This window comes from Schistocerca gregaria, chromosome X (assembly GCF_023897955.1).
Source record: "Schistocerca gregaria isolate iqSchGreg1 chromosome X, iqSchGreg1.2, whole genome shotgun sequence".
NCBI lineage: Eukaryota > Metazoa > Arthropoda > Insecta > Orthoptera > Acrididae > Schistocerca > Schistocerca gregaria.
This window is the reverse complement of record NC_064931.1, coordinates 270976782-271001136: the sequence shown is the minus strand read 5'-3', so window position 1 is coordinate 271001136 and position 24355 is coordinate 270976782. Positions and strand designations below refer to the sequence as shown.

The 24355-nt window shown below is 41.2% G+C and overlaps 1 protein-coding gene across 1 annotated transcript in view; it reads right to left on the bottom strand.

The window, feature by feature from the left end:
- LOC126298028 (tachykinin-like peptides receptor 86C) overlaps positions 1-24355 on the bottom strand; it is a 255827-nt gene that overhangs the window by 12837 nt on the left and 218635 nt on the right. Inside the window, exon 5 of the mRNA XM_049989351.1 lies at positions 4-200. Within this exon, the coding sequence (XP_049845308.1) occupies positions 4-200 (197 nt within the window). The remainder of the gene's footprint in view (positions 1-3; positions 201-24355) is intronic.

Below are 24355 nucleotides of genomic sequence, written 5' to 3'. Positions count from 1 at the left end.
TACCTATTATTCATCCAGTAGTAGATGGCAGGGTTTACCATGGCGTTGGCCATGGCGAGCCAGTAGAAACCGAGGTAGAGATGTTGCACGTACGAGCTGGTCGCCAGAGCCGGGTCATGGTATGCGTATACGAAGTAGGCGTGGTACGGCAGCCAGCAGCTTGCGAAGATGGCCACCACCAAGACCAGCATGCGTACCACCTGCATCACAGGAAGTGCTGCGTATCACCTACTTGAATCAGTGCTCTGTCTTCAGTCTTCAGCAACTCTGACAAATAACAGCTATGAGTAACCACAATATCATTTGGTAACAGAGGGAGTCGCAAACCTACACCCCTATTCTAAGTGAGGTAGTCCACTGATAATTCACTAAACTCGCGTTAAGGAGGACTGGCGTCCAAATTCCTATTTATCTATCTATATTTATGTTTTCTTCTTACCTCCAAAATACTTAGGGCGAATGCCGAGTACGTAACTTCTAAGACGTCTCTTTTTTTTTAATTTGCCTTTTATTTTGCCACCTCAGTGGCACATTTATATCTGTTGTATGAGAGGATAATCGATCAAATACGATCGAAATTAGTCACGCCACTAAAGAAAATGCAACTGAGACTGCAATTGAAACGACAAAATTAAATCGTAACACGGTTCTGACTCTCACTACAAATATATCGGCAATGGTCTATAACAAACTCAGTACATAATTCATAATTTAAAACGGAACCATCCAAAAGTTTGACTTTAAAATTTATTTATATCAAGCCATTAGCGGTTTCGGATCCTTTCAAATACATTTTCATATTGGTGTTGCCGCGCGGAGTGGCCGTGTGGCCATGTCACGGATTGTGCGTCCCCTCCCGCCGGACGTTCGGATCCTCCCTTGAGCTTGGGTGTGTGTGTTGTTCTTAGCATAAGTCAGTTTGAGTAGTGTGTAAGACTAGGGACCGATGACCTCAGTAGTTTGGTCCCTTAGGAATACACACACATTTGAACATTTTCGTATGGATCTTACGTTACTGCTGGGTCCTTACATTGAGGTTGTTACTGGTCTCGTACAACAAACTAAACAAAAAGCTTTCGTTCAATATTCGTTAAAATGGAAAGAGATGTTCTTTTTCCTTTCTGTCTTTCACAGAAGCATACATTAAAAGCGATTTTATAGTTCACAAACCGTGAAATGTGACTTAAACTAACGTGGTGTATATTTCCGTGCGACGATTTCGTTGTGTAGTTGTGTCTTAAGGTTAACATATTTTTGTACATTCAGTAAGTTAATGCTGTTAAAGTAAGTGGAAAGTGTTTGAACACACACCATTCTTTGTTTCATTGCGATACACATGCTCAACATTTACAGAATGTCGCCCAGCTTCACGTAATTAGCAAAAACAATAGTTTCAAACACACGTGATTGGTGTATGTGTCTTAGCTAGAGCGATAAAATTAATGTAAAGATCGAAAACACAAGTAAAACAAGAACAATAAATCCTAATAGGCATTCTGCTAAAGAGCTAAGACTACACAAGCACATATTATGCATAAAAAAGAACCTCTTATAAGTGTGAACTACCTAATCAGATATATTGTGATCAGAAAAAATATTTGTACTTTCATCAGAACCTGCATTGGACATGAATATCACAGGAGTAATATTGTGTAAAGCACAAGCGCTAGTCTTTTTCATACTCCGAACGGTCACAAAGTTGAAACCATAGTGAAAATACAGTGAAGCCTTACGCAGATATGTTTTTCAGTGTCTCTAGTATTCCCGTCTATAGTTTGACATCGCATTTTTCAGTTCTGTGCGAACAGTGAGTATGTGAAAATGCCTAGAAAATATTGTCTCCTGCCAAGTGTGAAGAACTGATGAGATGTTTCGTCGTATTTCATCCAGCCCACTTATAAGAACTTTCACGCATTTCCTCCTTTATGACAATTCTTGGCCACTTACAGCAGGTGCAACGAAGACACTCGCGCGGCGTTTCCGATGGGAAGTGTTTGATCACCTACGACTCAAACTGTTGATTGGAAGTATGCAAATTTTGAGTCGTTGTGTTGTAATGGTGCCGCATGGCAGTTTGTGGGATAGTGTTCCATGCCCGTTGCGCATGGTAGATCAATTCAGGGACAGTTACTGCTGGTTGTCAATGACGGTGTCCTCGAGGTTCGATGATGTCCAATACGTGCTCAATTGGAGACAGATCTGGTGATCTAGCTGACCAAGGCAACATATCGACATTCTGTAGAACTAGAACATATGTTGTTACAACAGTGATATGTCGGCGAGCGTTGTCCTATTGGAAAACAACCCCCTGGATTGCTGGTCATGAATGGCAACACCACAGGTCAAACCGTCAGATTTGCAGTCAGGGTGCATGGGATAACGACGAGAGTTCTCCTGCTGTCATATGAAATCTTATCCCAGACCTTATCTCCAGGAATATGGTCAGTGTGTCCAGCACGCAGGCAGGTTGGCTGTACGTCCTTAACTAGCCTCTTTATCGTCCACACCCGGCCATCACTAGCACCGAGGCAGAACCAGCTTTCATCAGAAAACTCAATCGACCTCCACCCTAGCACCTCAATGATCTCTTACTTGATGCTATTGAAGTCGCAAATGGCGGTGGTTTGGGATCATCGGAACGCACGCTACAGGACGTGTGCCTCGATTCTGTCCTTGAAGTATCCGATTTGCAGAAGTTCGTGGAGTCATTATGGTGTTAATTACTTCTCAAAATGTTACTTCTCAAAATGCTGCTGCGGATGCATTACGATATTCCAGTGCCACACGCCGAACATTATGGTATTCCCTTTCGGTAGTGCCAAGCGGTCGTCCGGAGTCTGGCCTTGTTGCGACCGTGCATTCTCGTGAGCACCGCTTCAAGCAATCGTGTACAGTGGTTACATTCCTGCCAAGTATTTCTGCAGTATCGCAGAAGGAACATCCAGTTTCTCCTAACTCTATTACACGACCCCGTTCAGACTTAGAGAGGTGTTGATGAATGACGTCATTGTCGCCTTAAAATCATTCTTGTGTGACACCCATTCATTTCGTCCAACCTCAAAGATAATTAACGCTCATGCTCGTTACAACGTGTATTTAAATCGAACTTGATTTGCATGCTCATAGTGGTGCTACAAGCACCATTCTTATGCGACTGGCGGGAAACGAGACATCTTTCACATGTAGAAAGACGCCAACAAAATTTTATTTATGTCACACAACTGCTTCTTGGTGTTGTGGTTTTCTTCCCGTCAGTTTCGTTTTATGTTACATTTTACTTATCAGCCAATTGCCAGCCGGGTTATCTGTGCGGGCTAACGCACGGCTTTACGGATTGGAAAGGAGCGCCTGATCCCTGGCACGAATCCGCCCGGCGGACATGTGTGGAGGCCCGGTGAGCCGGCCAGTCTGTGGATGGTTTTCAAGCGGTTTTCCATCTGCCTCGATAAATGCGGGCAGGTTCCCCTTATTCCGCCTCAGCTACACCATGTCGGCGATTGCTGCGAAAACAAGTTCTCCAAGTACGCGTACACCACCATTACTCTACAGTACAGACATAGGGGTTACACTCGTCTGATGTGAAACATTCCCTGGGGAAGTGGGGGTGGGGGGAGGGGGTCCACCGGGGAGACGAACTGCACAATAACCCTGAAAGAGGTGTGGGGTGGCGGAGGTGTGAAGTGGACTGCGGTAGTCGTCGTGGGATTGTGGACCACTGCGGTTGCGGCGGGGACGGAGCCTCTCCGTCGGTTCTAGGCAGCCGGTTAACATAAAATACAATACAATATCAGCCAGTTACAATGTAATGGATCTGCTGTACATATCTCTTACGTTATACATGGCTAATCAGTAAATCACAGCATAATACTTTTTTTATAACATGAAATGTAACTTCAGATTTTGTGTACCAAATGTTAAAAAAGTGAATTAAAACTCGAATATCAGGGAAACTTAGCTCGTTTATTAATCATGCCACATTGATATTCAATCATCATTATTCGAAAATTAAATAACACTAAGTCACGCTTTTACTGTGAAATGATCATTTCCCAACGTAACCAGACGTGAATATTGTGTTTCGAAGCTTCTAGTATATAAAGTCTTAGGGCAAACTATCAGCCATGTTCATTTAATAGTTTTATGTTGGACTATGCTTTGTCTAATAGCAATGCCTGAGGGCACTCGCAGTAAGTCAAACGTCACTACCAGGTCTCATACGTTTTTCTTACACATTGGAATTGGATACTTAATTTTAATATGCAGACCCTTTCCGTTGGTGTTTCGATGTGTTGAGGTCTCATGTACAGATAAGCTGCCGAATAAATGCAATATCCTAACGTGAGCCTGCATTTTTCGTAAAAAATGTTGCCTTCATTCCTCGAAAGAAAAAGCTATTTGTTAAGTTCTATCTATAGCCAGACAACAGGAAAAGTAATGGAGGAGGCGACAACCGGTAAACGACAGGAAGTTTTTGTGCTTGTGATTAACTAAGGACAGATCAGAATGTTTGTGATTTTAACTCCCTCTGTGTCATTTGTCCGCAGGATATAGTACGTTCAGGAAATCAGTTACTGCCGTAGTAGGTTTTACGACGAGAATGCTTAAATTGAACATCATTTACGGTGGACGTAAACGCTGTTCTTCGATTGTGAGCGAACGTGGTTTACTACATAAATGAACAATGGAAAACTTTGTATTAAAAAATTAAGTGTGTATCTTAGGAAAAAATACTACGCTTGGTAAATACATGCTACATTAAAATCACACGCACCAGGAATTGATCAGGAAATTCTCGTAGGAGAAAGAAGAAAGCAAAAATGAAGATATGCAACCTCGACGAGCGCGCAACAGTGCGTGCCGCAGCAGAGCTGCTTGCAGGCAGAAAGACATAAAGAGCTGCCCACAGGGAAGTGGCTGCCAGCCATTCCTGCTCACAAATGTAAAAACTCATACAAGATCCATATGAAGATTTGTCTTGTTTCATTGTATTTCAGAGCCATTCACAGTACAAGCAATAGCAGGGATTGGTGTATTGCACTGTAAAGTAAATTGAGAATAAGTTTCAGCTACTTTGGGCTAAATAAACGGAGAGAAAATACGATGAAGTAGCAAATTTGCTAGGAAATGAGAGCGAATGAAGTCATGTTGTGAAAAACGGGTTTGTTGAGGACTTAGTAACAAGAGGAAGTCTTAGCATTGGCCTGCGGTCAAGTCAAGCAACGAAAGTTGCTACAAAGAACAAAACTGAAGATGCTACTGATAATGTGACAGCAGAACTTCTTGCAGTATCTATCAAAATACGTGAGGGATATAAGAAAATGAAAAAGGAGGTAATCAGGAAAATAGAAGAAAAGAAAACAGAGATTAGAAAAATAATTATCAGAAAAGTTAGAAGGATTCCGGAATGAGTTGCAAGTTCTTGTTGACAGTAATTTTACTGAACGTGAGCAGAGAACGAGAAACAGATCCGGTCGCGTAGAGGACAGTGAAAGTGTTTCACGAAAATATGGAAAACAGAAAAAGACGAATTATCACTCAAGTTCAGTGTATTATGTACCAGGAGGACAGAAAGACTACAAAAACGTTATACAGGGTGTGACATCTAAGACAGGCCACCATAAACATATCCAAGATGAATACGTACACTCCTGGAAATGGAAAAAAGAACACATTGACACCGGTGTGTCAGACCCACCATACTTGCTCCGGACACTGCGAGAGGGCTGTACAAGCAATGATCACACGCACGGCACAGCGGACACACCAGGAATCACGGTGTTGGCCGTCGAATGGCGCTAGCTGCCCAGCATTTGTGCACCGCCGCCGTCAGTGTCAGCCAGTTTGCCGTGGCATACGGAGTTCCACCGCAGTCTTTATCACTGGTAGCATGCCGCGACAGCGTGGACGTGAACCGTATGTGCAGTTGACCGACTTTGAGCGAGGGCGTATAGTGGGCATGCGGGAGGACGGGTGGACGTACCGCCGAATTGCTCAACACGTGGGGCGTGAGGTCTCCACAGTACATCGATGTTGTCGCCAGTGGTCGGCGGAAGGTGCACGTGCCCGTCGACCTGGGAGCGGACCGCAGCGACGCACGGATGCACGCCAATACCGTAGGATCCTACTCAGTGCCGTAGGGGACCGCACCGCCACTTCCCAGCAAATTACGGACACTGTTGCTCCTGGGGTATCGGCGAGGACCATTCGCAACCGTCTCCATGAAGCTGGGCTACGGTCCCGCACACCGTTAGGCCGTCTTCCGCTCACGCCCCAACATCGTGCAGCCCGCCTCCAGTGGTGTCGCGACAGGCGTGAATGGAGGGACGAATGGAGACGTGTCGTCTTCAGCGATGAGAGTCGCTTCTGCCTTGGTGCCAATGATGGTCGTATGCGTGTTTGGCGCCGTGCAGGTGAGCGCCACAATCAGGACTGAATACGACTGAGGCACACAGGGCCAACACCCGGCATCATGGTGTGGGGAGCGATCTCCTACACTGGTCGTACTCCTCTGGTGATCGTCGAGGGGACACTGAATAGTGCACGGTACATCCAAACCGTCATCGAACCCATCATTCTACCATTCCTAGACCGGCAAGGGAACTTGCTGTTCCAACAGGACAATGCACGTCCGCATGTATCCCGTGCCACCCAACGTGCTCTAGAAGGTGTAAGTCAACTACCCTGGCCAGCAAGATCTCCGGATCTGTCCCCCATTGAGCATGTTTGGGACTGGATGAAGCGTCGTCTCACGCGGTCTGCACGTCCAGCACGAACGCTGGTCCAACTGAGGCGCCAGGTGGAAATGGCATGGCAAGCCGTTCCACAGGACTACATCCAGCATCTCTACGATCGTCTCCATGGGAGAATAGCAGCCTGCATTGCTGAGAAAGGTGGATATACACTGTACTAGTGCCGACATTGTGCATGCTCTGTTGCCTGTGTCTATGTGCCTGTGGTTCTGTCAGTGTGATCATGTGATGTATCTGACCCCAGGAATGTGTCAATAAAGTTTCCCCTTCCTGGGACAATGAATTCACGGTGTTCTTATTTCAATTTCCAGGAGTGTATATCGAAAAACGATTTTCGCCATGGTATAGCGGACAATATTGCAAATTCTCCTGACGTTCGCAAGTAGTTTTTATTGCCTTAGTTGCCATATTACGACACCGACTATGTTTTTGTCTAACGAAATTATAAACGTTTCCTGTGGCATGTGAAGTAAGCTTTTAAGAGATAGTCAGTGACATGAGATCTGTGAGACTTGATCAAATACACTACTGGCCATTAAAATTGCTACACCAAGAAGAAATGCAGATGATAAATGGGTATTCATTGGACAAATGTACTATACTGGAACTGACATGTGATTACAGTTTCACCCATTTTGGGTGCATAGATCCTGCGAAATCTGTACCCAGAACAACCACCTCTGGCCGCTATAACAGAGCTTGGATGGCGTGTACAGGTACAGCTGCCCATGCAGCTTCAACACGATACCACACTTCATCAAGAGTAGTGACTGGCGTATTGAGACGAGCCAGTTGCTCCGCTACCATTGACCAGACGTCTTCAATTGGTGAGAGATCTAGAGAATGTTCTGACCAGGGCAGCAGTCGAACATTTTCTGTATCCAGAAACGCCCCTACAGGACCTGCAACATGCGGTCGTGCATTATCCTGCAGAAATGTAGGGTTTCGCAGGGATCTAACGAAGGGTGGAATCACGGCTCATAACACATCTGAAATGTAACGTCCACTGTTCAAAGTGCCATCAATGCGAACAAGAGGTGACCGAGACGTCTAAACAATGGGACCCCATACCATCACGTCTGATGATACGCCAGTATGGCGATGACGAAGTCACGCTTCCAATGTGCGTTCACCGCGATGTCGCCAAACACGGATGCGACCATCATGATGCTGTAAACAGAACCTGGATTCATCCGAAAAAATGGTTTTTTGCCATCCGTCCACCCAGGTTCGTCGTTGAGTACACCATCGCAGGAGCTCCTGTCTGTGATGCAGCGTCAATGGTAACCGCAGCCATGGTCCCCGAGCTGATAGTCCATCCTGCTGCAAACGTCGTCGAACTGTTCGTGCAGATGATTGGTGTCTTGCAAACGTCCCCATCTGTTGACTCAGGGATCGAGACGTGGCTGCACGATCCGTTACAGCCATGCAGATAAGATGCCTGTTATCTCGACTGCTAGTGATACTAGGCCGTTGGGATCCAGCACGCTCTTCCGTATTACCCTCCAGAACCCACCGATTCTATATTCTGCTAACAGTCATTGGGTCTCGACCAACGCGACCAGCAATGTCGAAATACGATAAACCGCAATCGTGATAGACTACAAACCGACCTTTATCAAAGTCGGAAACGTGATGACACGGATTTCTCCTCGTTACACGAGGCATCACAACAACGTTTCACAAGGCAACGCCGGGCAACTGCTGTTTCCGTATGAGAAATCGGTTGGAAACTTTCCTCATGTCAGCACGTTGTAGGTGTCGCCACCGGGGCCAACCTCGTGTGAATGTTCTGAAAAGCTAATCACCTGCATATCACAGCATGTTCTTCCTGTCGGTTAAATTTCTGTAGCACGTCATCTTGGTGGTGTAGCAATTTTAATGGCCATTAGTGTTGTAAGTAGGCTGTTTAGGTTTTTTTTATTGGTAACGCCGCCGCCACCTAGCGCTCTGTATGAAAATCACTGGCTGTGCCGTGTGCAGTCTGTGGCTGGTTGGCATTGTTGTAATACTCGCCATTGTAGTGTTGGGCAGCAGCAGCTGGATGCTAACAGCGCGTAGCGTCGTGCAGTTGGAGGTGAGCCGCAAGCAGTGGTGGACGTGGGGAGAGAGATGGCGGAGTTTTGAAATTTGTAAGAATTGGTGTCATGAACTGATATACATATATTGTGACTATAAAGGTAAATACATTGTTTGTTCTCTATTAAAATCTTTCATTTGCTAACTGTGCCTATCATTAGTTAGTGACTTCCGTAGTTTGAAACTTTTAGTTAGCTGGCAGTAGTGGCGCTCGCTGTATTGCAGTAGTTCGAGTAACAAAGATTTTTGTGAGGTAAGTGATTTGTGAAAGGTATAGGTTATTGTTAGTCAGGGCCATTCTTTTGTAGGGATTTTTGAAAGTCAGATTGCGTTGCGCTAAAAATATTGTGTTTCAGTTTAAGCACAGTCTTGTATAATTGTTTTAAGGGGACGTTTCATATGTCGACCCTTAGCCGAGGATACCTCACTGGAATCTTCTGATTTTTTCCTTGTAGTTTGTGTAATTAGTGTAGCCTTTGTTTATTGCTAGCGCGTAATCATAGAGAGAATTTCCTTTGTAGTTGCAGTCTTTCATTGTTGTACAGTAAAACAGTTGTGGCATGCATGTAGTTTTGCACAAAGTATTTCGCAGCTGCGCTTGCAATTAACTAGATATTATTTTCAGTGATATGTTAATGTGTTCTCTTATTTTTGCTTTTCAAATTGTGCTTTTTTTGTGTTGTCGTGTGAAATATTGTGACAATAATGGCGTGTGAAAAACGTAATACTAGGCTGCAAAGTAAACTGAGAAATGACAGTGAAGACGAAAGCAGTGTGTTAGCGCCACCATGTAATGAATTAACTAATGTTCAAAGTAGTAAAATGGTAATTGTGCATAGGGAAATGGAGCGGGTTGCAAATAATGGTGTAGGCAGTGAAACAATTAGTGAACAGGAAAGCGTTATCGATCGGTCGGTCGGCAACAGTTCGCCTCAGGATTCCGAAATGACAGGACACAATATTGCAAATACTGTAGATTCAGGTTTTGCGTCCTCGCCGTTTTCTCAAATAAGTCAAGACACATTTTTTGTTTTTCAAACTGCGAATATTGCCGGTGCAAATGCATTGCCGAATAGGACTAACGAACATGTTTCAGACACCAGTGCATTGTTATTACAATTAATGCAACAAATGGGACAAAAGCTTCAAAAGTTAGACACAATGGAACAAAATCTTCAAAAGTTAGACACAACGCTTGAACAAAATCAGAAACAAATGGGACAGAATCTTCAAAAGTTAGACACAATGGAAAATAATCTTCAAAAGTTAGACACAATGGAACAAAATCAGAGACAAACACAGCAAAAGCTTCAAAAGTTAGACACAATGGAACAAAATCTTCGGAAGTTAGACACCACACTTGAACAAACACGTGAAGATTTAACTACTGAGTTACATAACATTGAATTGAAATGCCAAAAAATCTGTAATGACGTAAAAACACAAATTTGTGAGCATTTTCAACCTATGTTTTCGCAGCATGAAAATGCATTACAGAATCACGAAGCAGCCATAAAAGAATTGCAAACTGTTGTTCGTGAAAATCAGGACACCTTGCAAGCTAAAATGGACTCAGCTGCATCCACCAATTCGGTTACACAACTTGCAAGAACTCAGGAAAACTTAAAGGTCACAGTAGATTCGATTTCAACACAAATGGACACTCTGAAACTTGGTTCAGAAAAACACACTGAGGAAATGTGTTCACTATCGGAGAAAGTAGCCGAATTTTCTGATCAGTTCACTAACTTATCTACAAAGGTAGATGATGATCTGAATGATACAGAAGAGTGCGAACAAATTCAAACAAAATCAGAATCAAATTAATACACAACACCAAAGAGAAATCCTGGAAGTGCAAGATCAGCTGACACAGGTAATACAAGAATTACGTATTTCAAAGGACAGTCGCGCTCCAACACGGGAAGAGGGACTTATAAAAAATACGGAAAAGCCACAAAATAATAACACAGGGCATTTCGGAAATTGTGAAAGAAATTGGCAAGGTGCACCGAATTTTGAGATGGAACTGCCGACACGACGTAAGAATGAACGATATGCTACCCGCCGACACGATGATTTTGACTATAAGCTGTTCATTACTACACGTAAATTCAAAACATTTAAGAATTCTGGCAACGACATTCATCCACAAGCGTGGCTCCATCAATTCTCTCATTGTTTTCCTCCCAACTGGTCACTAGAGCACAGATTAGAATTTATGTGTGGCTACTTAGAGAATGAACCAGCCGTAAGAATGCGATCGGTCATTCACGATTGCCACAGTGAAGGAGAATTTTACCATGCCTTCCTCTCAGCATATTGGTCCCAAGCCACACAAGACCGAGTAAAACATGGCATCATGATGATGAAACATTTCGAACAATCTGAATTTTCCAGTCTTGTGAAATATTTTGAAGACATGTTGCACAAGAATCAGTACCTGTCAAACCCATACAGCCCGTCAGAACTCATCCGCATTTGCTCAATCAAATTGCCTGAACATTTACGGCATATGATTTTGGCAGGCCGTTGCAAAGACGACACTGAAGCTTTTCAAGGACTCTTACAAGAATTAGAAATTGACACTGACAATCGCGGAACGTGAAAACAGGAACACAACAATTACAGGTCACATCCGTCGCAATTCCGCGATGAAAGAAATAATAACTGGACACGACAAGGCTATTCTCACAATACAAATCTTGACCAAAACAGACACCACCCGTATGACAACCGTTGGCAGAGTAGTAATAATTACAGGGAAAGGTCACCTCTCCGCGGTAATGACTATCACAGAGACAATCAGAGTAACAGACAATATGGGAACCAAAATAATTACTATCAAGGGAGACGGAATAACTTTAGACGCAACGGTCCAGCGGGCAGTTACGATTCACAGAGAAATTCTCCACCACGTGACCGACAAGAAAGAAACTATGGAATCTACCGACATGACGACAGACGATATGATCGTAACGACAGACCTGAATTGCAGCAGAACTGGCGGGAATCAAACAGAGCAGGGCCCTCTCGACAAGGTGAATTTGTAGAAGTTAGGTCTCCAAATCCCAATAACGACGCGAGCCAACAACGACACAATAGGCAATGACTCATACCGCTGGCAGCCTCAAAACGTACTTATGAAACTGACGACGCAGCTGCCGTAGCTAGTAATTACGTTAAAATGGAAGACATTAGGGACATATTACTCCAGGAACACGACCTAAAACATAACAACATTGCATATCCTGTGATTCACATTACTGTAAATGACGTAAAATTTACGGCAGTACTTGACTCAGGCAGTCCCATTTCAGTAATTAGTGAAACAGCCTTTAGCAAATGCAACAAATCGAACGATTGCCCCACACTTCCGTTACGCAACATTAAATTACAAAGTGCAGTCATTGGAAAAAGTGTAGATGTACGCCGACAAACTAACTTAGAATTCTTTTGTCAGAGCCACAGCTTCTCTATGAACTTTCTTATTGTTCCATTGTTGTCGACGGAAATTATACTGGGAGTAGACTTTTTGAATGAATACAAAGCAATCTTAAACTTTCACGATGCTGAAATAAGTTTAGAGAAAGAAGGTAAGTCAATAGCTTTGAAATTTGAAGATTGGCTCTCAAGCCATGACGAGGAAATTAATCGGCTTTACCTTCTGTTAGACAACAGTTCGGAATTTTCTACGGAACTAGATACTAACAATCGCTCTGCAAGTACTGACAAGGATGATATTGACGGCATATTTGAAACTAATGAGTTAATTCTGAATAAAATTCAAAGAATTGAGAATTGTAATGAAACTGATAGGCAGGACCTTTTTGAGATTTTACAAGCACATTCCACAGTTTTTACTCACAAAACAGGAACAATCAAGGGATTTCAATACCAATTTCGTGTTCATGAGCATACTAAATTTTGTGTTAGACCATACGTAATTTCAGCACATTATAGGGACCGTGTTAGAACAGAAATACAATCTATGCTTGACGAGGGCATTATTGAGCCTGCAGTAAGCTCATACAACAATCCATTACATGTTGTTGAGAAGAAAAACGGATCGATCAGGCTTGTCTTAGATTCGAGACAAATCAATACTATCATTATTCCTGAAACAGACAGGCCGCAAACGTTGGAAGAACTTCTTCAAAATTTTAATGGTGTAAAAGTGTTGTCTTCCATTGATCTCAGATCCAGCTTTTATCACATCGAACTTCATCCAGAATGTAGAAAATACACAGCTTTCCTTTGTTTCGGCGTTTGTTATCAGTTTCGGAAACTTCCTTTTGGCTTGAACATTTCTTCGGCAGCATTCATTCGCGGGCTAAATTCCATATTACCTGAGTTCTTAAAACGTCACATCACCTTATATGTGGACGATATTCTGATAGCAGAAGCCTCATGGGAACAACATGATCGCATCCTCAACAGCGTGTTACGTATTTTTGCAGAATCTGGAATTACAGTTAACTTGGAAAAGTCTGAATTCGGTAGGACAAAGATGAAGTTTTAGGGACATATTATTTCTTCTGAAGGCATCCAGCCGGATCCTGAAAAGTTAGAAGCAATCAGAGCCATTCCAGTTCCATCCACAAAAAAACAAGTCCTTAGTTTTCTAGGTCTCGTAAATTTTTACCGTCGTTTTCTGAATATGCAAATTCTAGTTACACCAAAACTTTGTTCTCTCACTGGAAAAAATACTATTTGGAACTGGGACGAACAAGCACAGTTGGAATTCAATTCTTTGAAAGAATCGTTACTTAACACGCCAATACTAGCTCATCCAGATCTCTCACAAGATTTTTGCCTTAGCACAGATTCTTCTAAAGTCGGTCTTGGTGCCCATTTATTTCAAGAAGCCACATAAAATGACATTACTGTTCAGAAAACCATTGCTTTTGCTAGCCGAGTGCTAACAAAATCTGAAAAAAAATTATTCCGTTACTGAATTAGAAGCTTTAGCTATCGTTTGGGCATTTTACAAATTCCGTTTCTTTCTTTATGGTAAGCACGTAAAAGTATACAGTGACCATCGTGCATTACAATTTCTTATGTCTTCAAAATTAAATCATGACAGGTTAAAACGTTGGGCATTGTTTCTGCAAGAATTCCACTTCACAATAGTCTACATTCCCGGCAAGGAGAACATTGTTGCGGACGCACTGTCACGCGCACCGGCTGGGCTTGAGAAAAGTAACACAGAAAGCAACCTGGAGAGAAATTGCAGTATTCTTTACATCCAGAAAGTCGCCTTTGAAAACTTCATCACCACATCTTTAAAGGACATTGCTCATGAACAAGATAAAGATCCGATTTGGAAAGACATCAAAAGTAAATGGCATGAAAAGACACACACACACAGATTCGGCATTATTATCTGGTTAGAAACAACATACGTTTCAAACGATGCACTGTTGATGACAAGCTATGGGTACTTTGCATTCCAGACGATTTTGTTAATAAGCTCATTTGGTACATTCATTTCAGCTATGCACATTTTGGTCCACGAAAATGTTATCATATTCTTCGAACGACTTGTTATTTTAACAATATGGAAAAGAGAATTCGAAGAGTCTTGTCTATTTGTAAACTTTGTCAAAAGGCGAAACCATCTACTGTCTCTCATCGTGCTCCATTGTTTCCTATCATTCCTTCTAAATTAAAAGAATTTGCTGCTGTTGATCTCTTGGGACCGCTTTTCAGAACATCTAATGGATTTTCGTACGTTCTAGTCGCTGTTGAACTTACTTCAAAATTAGTTTCTTTCACTCCGTTACGTAAAGCCACTGGACGGTCTGTATCCAACGCCTTTGTTAGAAATTTCTTACGTGAAGTTGGACACGTTAGTAAAGTAATTTAAGATAACGGACCGCAATTCAGATCTGCTGTTTGGTCACCCATGCTTCGTAACCATAAAATCAAATCTGTTTTTATTTCATTGTACTCACCACATTGTAACCCGGCTGAACGGATTATGAAAGAAATCAATAAGCTTTGCAGACTTTATTGTCACAGAAAGCATCAGCATTGGGACAGATATTTACACTTATTTCAAAAAGGTGCTGAATGAAATGCCTCATGACTCCACTGCTTTACCACCTGTTCTTGTACTGAAAATAAAGAACCACCGAACAGAATCAGAGAGCTTGTACCTTTCCCGAATACACGTAAACTTCGACACAAAGACATAATTGATTTGGCTATTAAAAATATAAATTCTGCTGCAGACAAAAGGAGAAAATTACACGGTAAAGCAAATGCAAAGAAATTATATATTGGTCAGAAACTTCTCACTAAAGCTCATTCATTGTCACATAAGAAGAAACACTTGAGTCACAAATTCTTTCTAGTTTACAATGGACCTTACAGAATCCGACGTATACCACATGATAATTGCGTTGAAGTTGAAACTCTTCGTACTAGGTTTACACCACATTTCACGTGTAAAACCATTTATTGAAAGATAATCTGCTTTTTAACTGTGTCTTGCCATAAAGCTGTTCACATCACGTCACTAGTATACTTTGTCACACTAAGAATCTGTTAACATGCAACAATGTTTTAAAGTTAACTATCCAGTCTAGAAATTAGAGAACTTATTTAGACAGTATTTACGAGTGCATTGTTATAGTGAACAGACGTCACAGTGTTATTGTGTGTGTACATTCTTGCTTGTTAGTTGCACGATTACGTAACGACTATAAGGCTTACATACTTAGAACATTTACCAGTACTGCTAATGAGATTTTAATGCAACATTTTGGTTTATCTGAAAACACATTCTTTATTTGAAGTTCATTCGGTGAGATTAAAGATGACTTAGCATTTGGTTTCTATAATAGCTACACGATTATATCACGACGCTACTAATATGTGACACGATTTACATTGTTGCTTTTGCGGTGTATCTGTTTTATATATGCACAGTTTTTCTGTATTATTCTGGAAAGTAAAACATGTTTTAGTAGTAACTTTTGTGGTATAGCTACAATGAGACAGCCTTTATCGTAGCACAACAATACGTTACATTGTAGTACTTTCTTGATCACGGTAAGGTACGTAATAACTACGATATCTATACGGAAAGCATTTCACCTTCGTTTATGATGAGGTAAGTACATTGACTTCAGCAGAACTTTGCTTACAGAGGACGATAACTACGACAGTTCCACAGAATTATCTTACAGCAAAACGCACATTTAGCACTACAGGGCACGCATTTGAGTGATTAATTTGGTACTTAAACCATTTATTTATCAATATTGTTGAATTAAAAAGAAAGTTTTTTGTAATACATTTCATTCCATTGCTGTAATCGGTAACACCTGAGGGTATAATTACATTATTCCTCAGGGGGGTACACGCTTACTTTGTGTACCATGTGTTTGGCAAGCACAAGGAGCCCTAGCTAATATGGTATTTGTTTATACAACTTTACACATCGGTACCATATTTCTCTAACACAGAGTTACACAGCTATCTGATTATTTGACAGAGAAACAAACATATTTTTACTACGTCAGTGACACATGTTTACGCAATTACGCAAGTGGATAACTTCACACTTATGAAATTGTATTTTGTCTGTACTTTGTGAACTGTTCATATTTTTTTGGAAACATTGTGATACTATGAGAGCTTTGAATGACATATTTGGTATGGGATCACGATTTTTAAAGTACGTTTGAGGCAGATGACACTTTTGACATGAGCAGAGAATTTTTTTTAGGTTTTGAAATTATTGGAGGAAGCTACGGAGATTTTGAGAATTTGACTGTGGTGTTATGATGTTATTATTACGACGACGATGTGAATTATGCTGCTGAAGTATGCTTAAGCTCATGCTATATGAGTTATTTGGTTATGCTACGTATCTGTTGTATCTGTTATGATGACACATTGAAGAAGTGTCGACGAATATACATATGTGTAATAAGGTAAGGAATAATGAGTAGTGGTTAGGGACTCTGGTTTGTGAAAAAGGATGTTGGAAACCAAGAATCGTACTTTAAGAGTTATGAAATGTGTGTATACGCGTGAATGTATCACAAGGCCACCAAAAATTTTTGGACACTGTTATATTTACAAGATTTTGTTTCTACATATTTGTAACGCAAATGCTTGACCGTTGAAATTTTTTATATGAGACAGCCACTGCAGCGGAAACTGGTGTCGTAAATATTTCGGTAAGAAAGTTAAGTGACCACCTGGACGTAATGCGTCGTGGGCGCCCAGCTGGGCGACAGCCACCAGGAAACGAGCCATTAGTGTGTGCCTTTCAGAGGCACAGGAAAAAAAAAAGGGGTGTCATTATCCTCGCTGTTGACATTTCTTTGTAGAAAGCGTCGCAAATACGACACGCTCAAACTTGAAAACATATGATTACACTGTGGAGCTCTTAATTTATGATAGTTACTAAAATGCCTAATGAAACGACGAGAAACATTTCATGGCTATTGTCCTGCTAGTTGAGAGAAATGCCATGTGGCATGCTTTATGCATTTATTTACTCATTTTGTTTAATATCTAGTTTCGAACTGCACTGAAGCATTGGTTAAAATAAATTTTATGGATGTACTAATATAAATATTTTATGCCTACAGATCCAGTAAATAATAACTTTATGATGTACTTAAAAAAAACGAAGTAGCACAAAAAGACATTTCCCTTCACAGAAATTGCATACAGAATTGTCTTTTCAAGTACATGGTAATATTTTTTTACAATAAATTTTTGTGGTGCACCACTTTAATTGCATAGACATTAAGATGTGAATAGACATTGTCCTTATCTGCATTGTTGTCTTTAGTGTAACATTTTTTCTGATTGAGCTTTGTCATGTTTAGGTACAAGTTATAGCATTTGCTGCAGCTGTTTGCCATTCATAGTGCTACTGAATGTCACTCTGTATTACTAGGTTAAGCCAATTTTATTACTGATTTATTTTTCTTGTTTACTGCGCATTGCCTTATATTAGTTGTAATATTGCTGCCTTTTTTTGCCAATTTCCATTTTTTAACATTGCTGTTTGTGTAAATTGTTTTGTGCTGCTGCATTGCCTCATCCCTTAGTTAAGCATCTGAGCTCAGTAGATTTAAGTTAGCTTAAGAGGGGTAGCCTATATAAGAGAATGATTTGCAATATATTGGAAGAAATGCATTGAGAAGTTATACGAAAAAAGTACAGAAATCAGGTATAGATAGGACTTTTTGGAAATAATGAAGAACGAAGGGAGATCTCCGAGAAGTAAATAAAGTGTTGTTTGCAAAATACTGCAGTAAAACAAACCCTGTCCTTTCCTTGTGTTATCCCACTATGTGTTTGTGGACCCTTGTGTATTTATGTCCTTCCTGTCTTTATATGTTTATCTGATAAGAGTTATGTTGCAGAATTTTTCTAATACTAAGCTACATTAACTATGATGAGGAATACTGTTATCCTCAAATATAATTTGCATTAATAACATGTTATTTACTTTGTAAAGATGTTTACACATTATTTATTCTGTTTTGTTCTAATGCTCATTCGTGAAGTTGATGTTTCGAAATTTATTCTGATTTTTTATGTATGTGCTCCTGTCATAATTCCTGTGACACTGATGTATATGTTATTTCGATTCTTTTGTAAAGCCTGTATTACTGCAAATGTTATCTGTACTATTATGTTCTTTATTGATATTTTTTGTACCTTTGTTATTGTATTCTTATGTTATAAAATTGTAATTGACACCAGTTCATCAAATTAAGTAACTTGTAACTTACATTTCACTGCACACGTTTCTGTTGGTCATAGTATATGGACAATATGTGAGAAGTAGGGACTGATAGTGTTTGCAAGTGTATTGATAATTCAGCAAGGGACTGGTTAACAGCATTGCTGGTTCTAAGGACAATTCCAAAACTTTGTGAGTGGACAAGTGGTGGGTTATGGACTTCCTATGTTATCCACAAGACTCTTCAATGGTAATTGTGCGCCTGCACAGTCAAACAGATGGCTGCTGGCCATCTCTACAAGGACTACAGTGGGTCTACACCTTTGATGACCCACCAATACCATAATCTCTACCAGGACTACAGCGGGTCTGCTCTGTGATGACCTAAGTACCAATAGTCTTCAACTTCGACTGACTCTGCTGTGGGTTTGGTCTGTTGCGGCCCATTACCTGTCTGCATGTCAAGAGTCAGCACTGTATTTCCGTTGGAAGGACAACACTACTTCTTCAAGACTGCATGGAAATCCACTACTTCCGTGTGCATTTTCTTTTACTACTCAGACTTTGAAAAAACACTGCAAATTTACATTGATGAATGATCATGACTGTCTTTATGGGCTGTGAGAAAATTTTAGCTTTTGACCAACATTGTATCGATAAGTGTGTGCATTTCATTTCTTTGTTATTGTAATTATGAAAAAAAAATTCAAATCTGTATTGGCCACTGCCCAAAACTACTTGTAAATTTTTTTTGTGGGGAGCATGGGGGCTATGTAAGTAGGCTGTTTAGGTTTTTTTATTGGTAACGCCACCGCCACGTAGCGCTCTGTATGAAAATCACTGGCTGTGCCGTGTGCAGTCTGTGGCTGGTTGGCATTGTTGTAATACTCGCCATTGTAGTGTTGGGCAGCGGCAGCTGGATGCTAACAGCGCGTAGCGTCGTGCAGTTGGAGGTGAGCCGCCAGCAGTGGTGGACGTGGGGAGAGAGATGGCGGAGATTTGAAATTTGTAAGAATTGGTGTCATGAACTGATATATATATTGTGACTATAAAGGTAAATATATTGTTTGTTCTCTATTAAAATCTTTCATTTGCTAACTATGCCTATCATTAGTTAGTGACTTCCATAGTTTGTAACTTTTAGTTAGCTGGCAGTAGTGGCGCTCGCTGTATTGCAGTAGTTCGAGTAACAAAGATTTTTGTGAGGTAAGTGATTTGTGAAAGGTATAGGTTATTGTTAGTCAGGGCAATTCTTTTGTAGGGATTTTTGAAAGTCAGACAACGAACAAATAGCGAAAGTTGGAAACAGCGATGGCAGCACGATTTTGCCGAAATGAAGAGAGTTGTGACGTTCGAAAAATGACGCACCGCTATAGTAAATGAAATGTCGCACTGCTCCGGATACTTCCGAGCAATGCCGTGTGACATGCCGGGCTTTGACCCTCCCATGAAGTTTGGCACGCAGTGACAAGCCCTGCTTTGACTGAAATAATCAATCAACTACATATCTGATTTGACAGTGATCAAACCAAATACTAGCTTCACGAGGAACACATATAAGCCAACATAATGAAAACGTTTTCTCTAAAAGAAACTGGTTGCCTCTTACACTGACCTCGAAACAACATAACGTTATACAGACGCAATAAGTTTTCCATTGGTCTTTGCAACATGCAATATTTACATATGGTTTTAGTGAAATGCCTCAACTTTCTGATTTTCTTCTGTACTTCGCTGTTCTGTTGCTCTAGCAGTAATAAGTCAACTGTAGGAATCTATCATACAGTTATTCTTCCCCGAAAGGTTTTTCAACTGTTATTATGTTTTCTGAACTACAGGTTCGAGTACCTAATGCGTGGTACTACCGTGGGAGATATCGAGATAAGCCATTCGAAAATTCAGTTCGAGCAGCAGATTAACAAATACTAGTCCGATACACTGATCATCTGAGCGTGGCCTATCTCTATGTTTTCAACCGTCGTTTATGTAAATTCATAGCTAATTTCCCATCTATGCCATGAAACGTAACATTTTTTTTTTTTCGTCAGTCTACTGACTGGTTTGATGCGGCCCGCCAAGAATTCCTTTCCTGTGCTAACCTCTTCATCTCAGAGTAGCACTTGCAACCTACGTACGTCCTCAATTATTTGCTTGACGTATTCCAATCTCTGTCTTCCTCTACAGTTTTTGCCCTCTACAGCTCCCTCTAGTACCATGGAAGTCATTCCCTCATGTCTTAGCAGATGTCCTGTCATCCTGTCCCTTCTCCTTATCAGTGTTTTCCACATATTCCTTTCCTCTCCGATTCTGCGTAGAACCTCCTCATTCCTTACCTTATCAGCCCACCTAATTTTCAACATTCGTCTATAGCAGCACATCTCAGATGCTTCGATAATCTCCTGTTCCGGTTTTCCCACAGTCCATGTCGGCCGGTGTGGCCGTGGGGTTCTAGGCGCTTCAGTCTGGAAACGCGTGACCGCTACGGTCGCAGGTGCGAATCCTGCCTCGGGGGTGGATGTTTGTGATGTCCTTAGGTTAGTTAGGTTTAATTAGTTCTAAGTTCTAGGCGACTAATGACCTCAGCAGTTAAGTCGCATAGTGCTCAGAGCCCACAGTCCATATTTCACTACCATACAATGCTGTACTCCAGACGTACATCCTCAGAAATTTCTTCCTCAAATTAAGGCCGGTATTTGATATTAGTAGACTTCTCTTGGCCAGAAATGCCTTTTTGCCATAGCGAGTGTGCTTTTGATGTCCTCCTTGCTCCGTCCGTCATTGGTTATTTTACTGGCTAGGTAGCAGAATTCCTGATGTTAAGTTGGTCGCTGTTCTCATTTCTACTACTTCTCATTACATTCGTCTTTTTCCGATTTACTCTCAAACCATACTGTGTACTCATTAGACTGTTCATTCCGTTCAGCAGATCATTTAATTCTTCTTCACTTTCACTCAGGATAGCAATGTCATCAGCAAATCGTATCATTGATATCCTTTCACCTTGTATTTTAATTCCACTCCTGAACATTTCTTTTATTTCCATCATTCCTTCCTCGATGTACAGATTGAAGAGTAGGGGCGAAAGGCTACAGCCTTGTCTTACACCCTTCTTAATACTAGCACTGATCGTCCACTCTTATTATTCCCTCTTGCTTGTTGTACATATTGTATATGACCCGTCTCTCCCTATAGCTTACACCATTTTATATTGTCGAACGCTTTTTCCAGGTCGACAAATCCTATGATCGTGTCTTATTAGCCGTAACGTCAGAATTGCCTCTCTCGTGCCTTTACTTTTTCTAAAGCCAAACTGATCGTCACCTAGCGCATTCCCAATTTTCTTTTCCATTCTTCTGTATATTATTCTTGTCAGCAGCTTCGATGCATGAGCTGTTAAGCTGATTGTGCGATAATTCTCGCACTTGTCAGCCCTTGCCGTCTTCGGAATTGTGTGGATGATGCTTTTCCGAAAGTCAGATAGTATGTCGCCAGACTCATATATTCTACACACCAACGTGAATAGTCGTTTTGTTGCCACTTGCCCTAATGATTTTAGAAATTCTGATGGAATGTTATTATCCCTTCTGCCTTATTTGACCGTAAGTCCTCCAAAGCTCTTTTAAATTCCGATTCTAATACTGGATCCCCTATCTCTTCTAAATCGACTCCTGTTTCTTCTTCTATCACATCAGACAAATCTTCACCCTCATAAAGGCTTTCAATGTATTCTTTCCACCTATCTGCTCTCTCCTCTGCATTTAACAGTGGAATTCCCGTTGCACTCTTAATGTTACCACCGTTGCTTTTAGTGTCACCAAAGGTTGTTTTGACTTTCCTGTATGCTGAGTCTGTCCTTCCGACAATCACATCTTTTTCGATGTCTTCACATTTTTCCTGCAGCCATTTCGTCTTAGCTTCCCTGCACTTCCTATTTATTTCATTCCTCAGCAACTTGTATTTCTGTATTCCTGATTTTCCCGGAACATGTTTGTACTTCCTCCTTTCATCAATCAGCTGAAATATTTCTTCTGTTACCCATGGGGTCTTCGCAGCTACCTTCTTTGTACCTATGTTTTCCTTCCCAACATCTGTGATGGCCCTTTTTAGAGATGTCCATTCCTCTTCAACTGTGCTGCCTACTGCGCTATTCCTCATTGCTGTATCTATAGCGTTAGAGAACTTCAAACGTATCTCGTCATTCCCTAGAACTTCCGTATCCCACTTCTTTGCGTATTGATTCTTCCTGACTAATGTCTTTAACTTCAGCCTACTCTTCATCACTACTATATTGTGATCTGAGTCTATATCTGCTCCTGGGTACGCCTTACAATCCAGTATCTGATTTCGGAATCTCTGTCTGACCATGATGTAATCTAATTGAAATCTTCCCGTATCTCCCGGCCTTTTCCAAGTACACCAACATGACTATTAGATTTTCGTCCCCCTTAACATACTGCATTACCCTTTCAATATCCTCATACACTTTCTCTATCTGTTCATCTTCAGCTAACGACGTCGGCATGTATACCTGAACTATCGTTGTCTGTGTTGGTCTGCTGTCGATTCTGATTAGAACAACCCGGTCACTGAACTGTTAACAGTAACACACCCTCTGCCCTACCTTCCTATGCATAACAAATCCTACACCTGTTATACCATTTTCTGCTGCTGTTGATATTACCCGATACTCATCTGACCAGAAATCCATGTCTTCCTTCCACTTCACTTCACTGACCCCTACTATATCTAGATTGAGCCTCTGCATTTCTCTTTTCAGATTTTCTAGTTTCCCTACCACGTTCAAGCTTCTGACATTCCACGCCCCGACTCGTAGAACATTATCCTTTAGTTGATTATTCAATCTTTTTCTCATGGTAACCTCCCCATTGGCAGTCCCCTCCCGGAGATCCGAATGGGGGACTATTCCGGAATCTTTTGCCAATGGAGAGATCATCATGACACTTCTTCAACTACAGGCCACATGTCCTGTGGATACACGTTATGTGTCTTTCACGCAGTGGTTTCCATTGCCTCCTGCATCCTCATGTCGTTGATCACTGCTGATTCTTCCGCCTTTAGGGGCAATTTCCCACACCTAGGACAAGAGAGTGCCCTGAACCTCTATCCGCTCCTCCGCCCTCTTTGACAAGGCCGTTGGCAGAATGTGGCTGATTTCTTATGCCGGAAGTCTTCGGCCACCAATGCTGATTATTTATCAAAAATTAGGCAGTGGCGGGGATCGAACCCGGGACCGAACACGTTTTGATTATGATTCAAAGACGCTAGCCCTTTTTTTTAGACGCTACCCCCCTTTTTTTATTTTTTTTTGTTTCATTTTTTTGCTACCCCTTTTTTTGTTCTTTTTTTACTACCCCTTTTTTAATACCTGTTTTTAGTAATTTCCCTTAAAAAGCCTCTTAGGAAAATGGAACCTAAAAAAAACTTTAAGTGCCACCGCCACTTTTCATCCTATAACAAAAAATCTGATCCACTTCAGGCGTTGGCTCCTGAGTAAATCCATCCCAGAGAGCTGCCTATATATCAGGGGAAATATGGGAAATAAAGGTTAGGGCTATCCTTTGCCACCTTTTTTTTTACATGATTGCATTTAGGGAACGTGTACAAATGAGAATTCTAGTGACTAAGTGTTACAAGTAAGTGTTACAACAACAAAGGTGGCATAGAAGAGTAATCCAGAAATAAAAACATATATCACTGATGTAATTCCAACTAAAAGGTTCTTCAATAATGTAACTGGTTCCACTTGGAGCCTCGTCATCGTTATCTGATATCACCAATTGCGCCT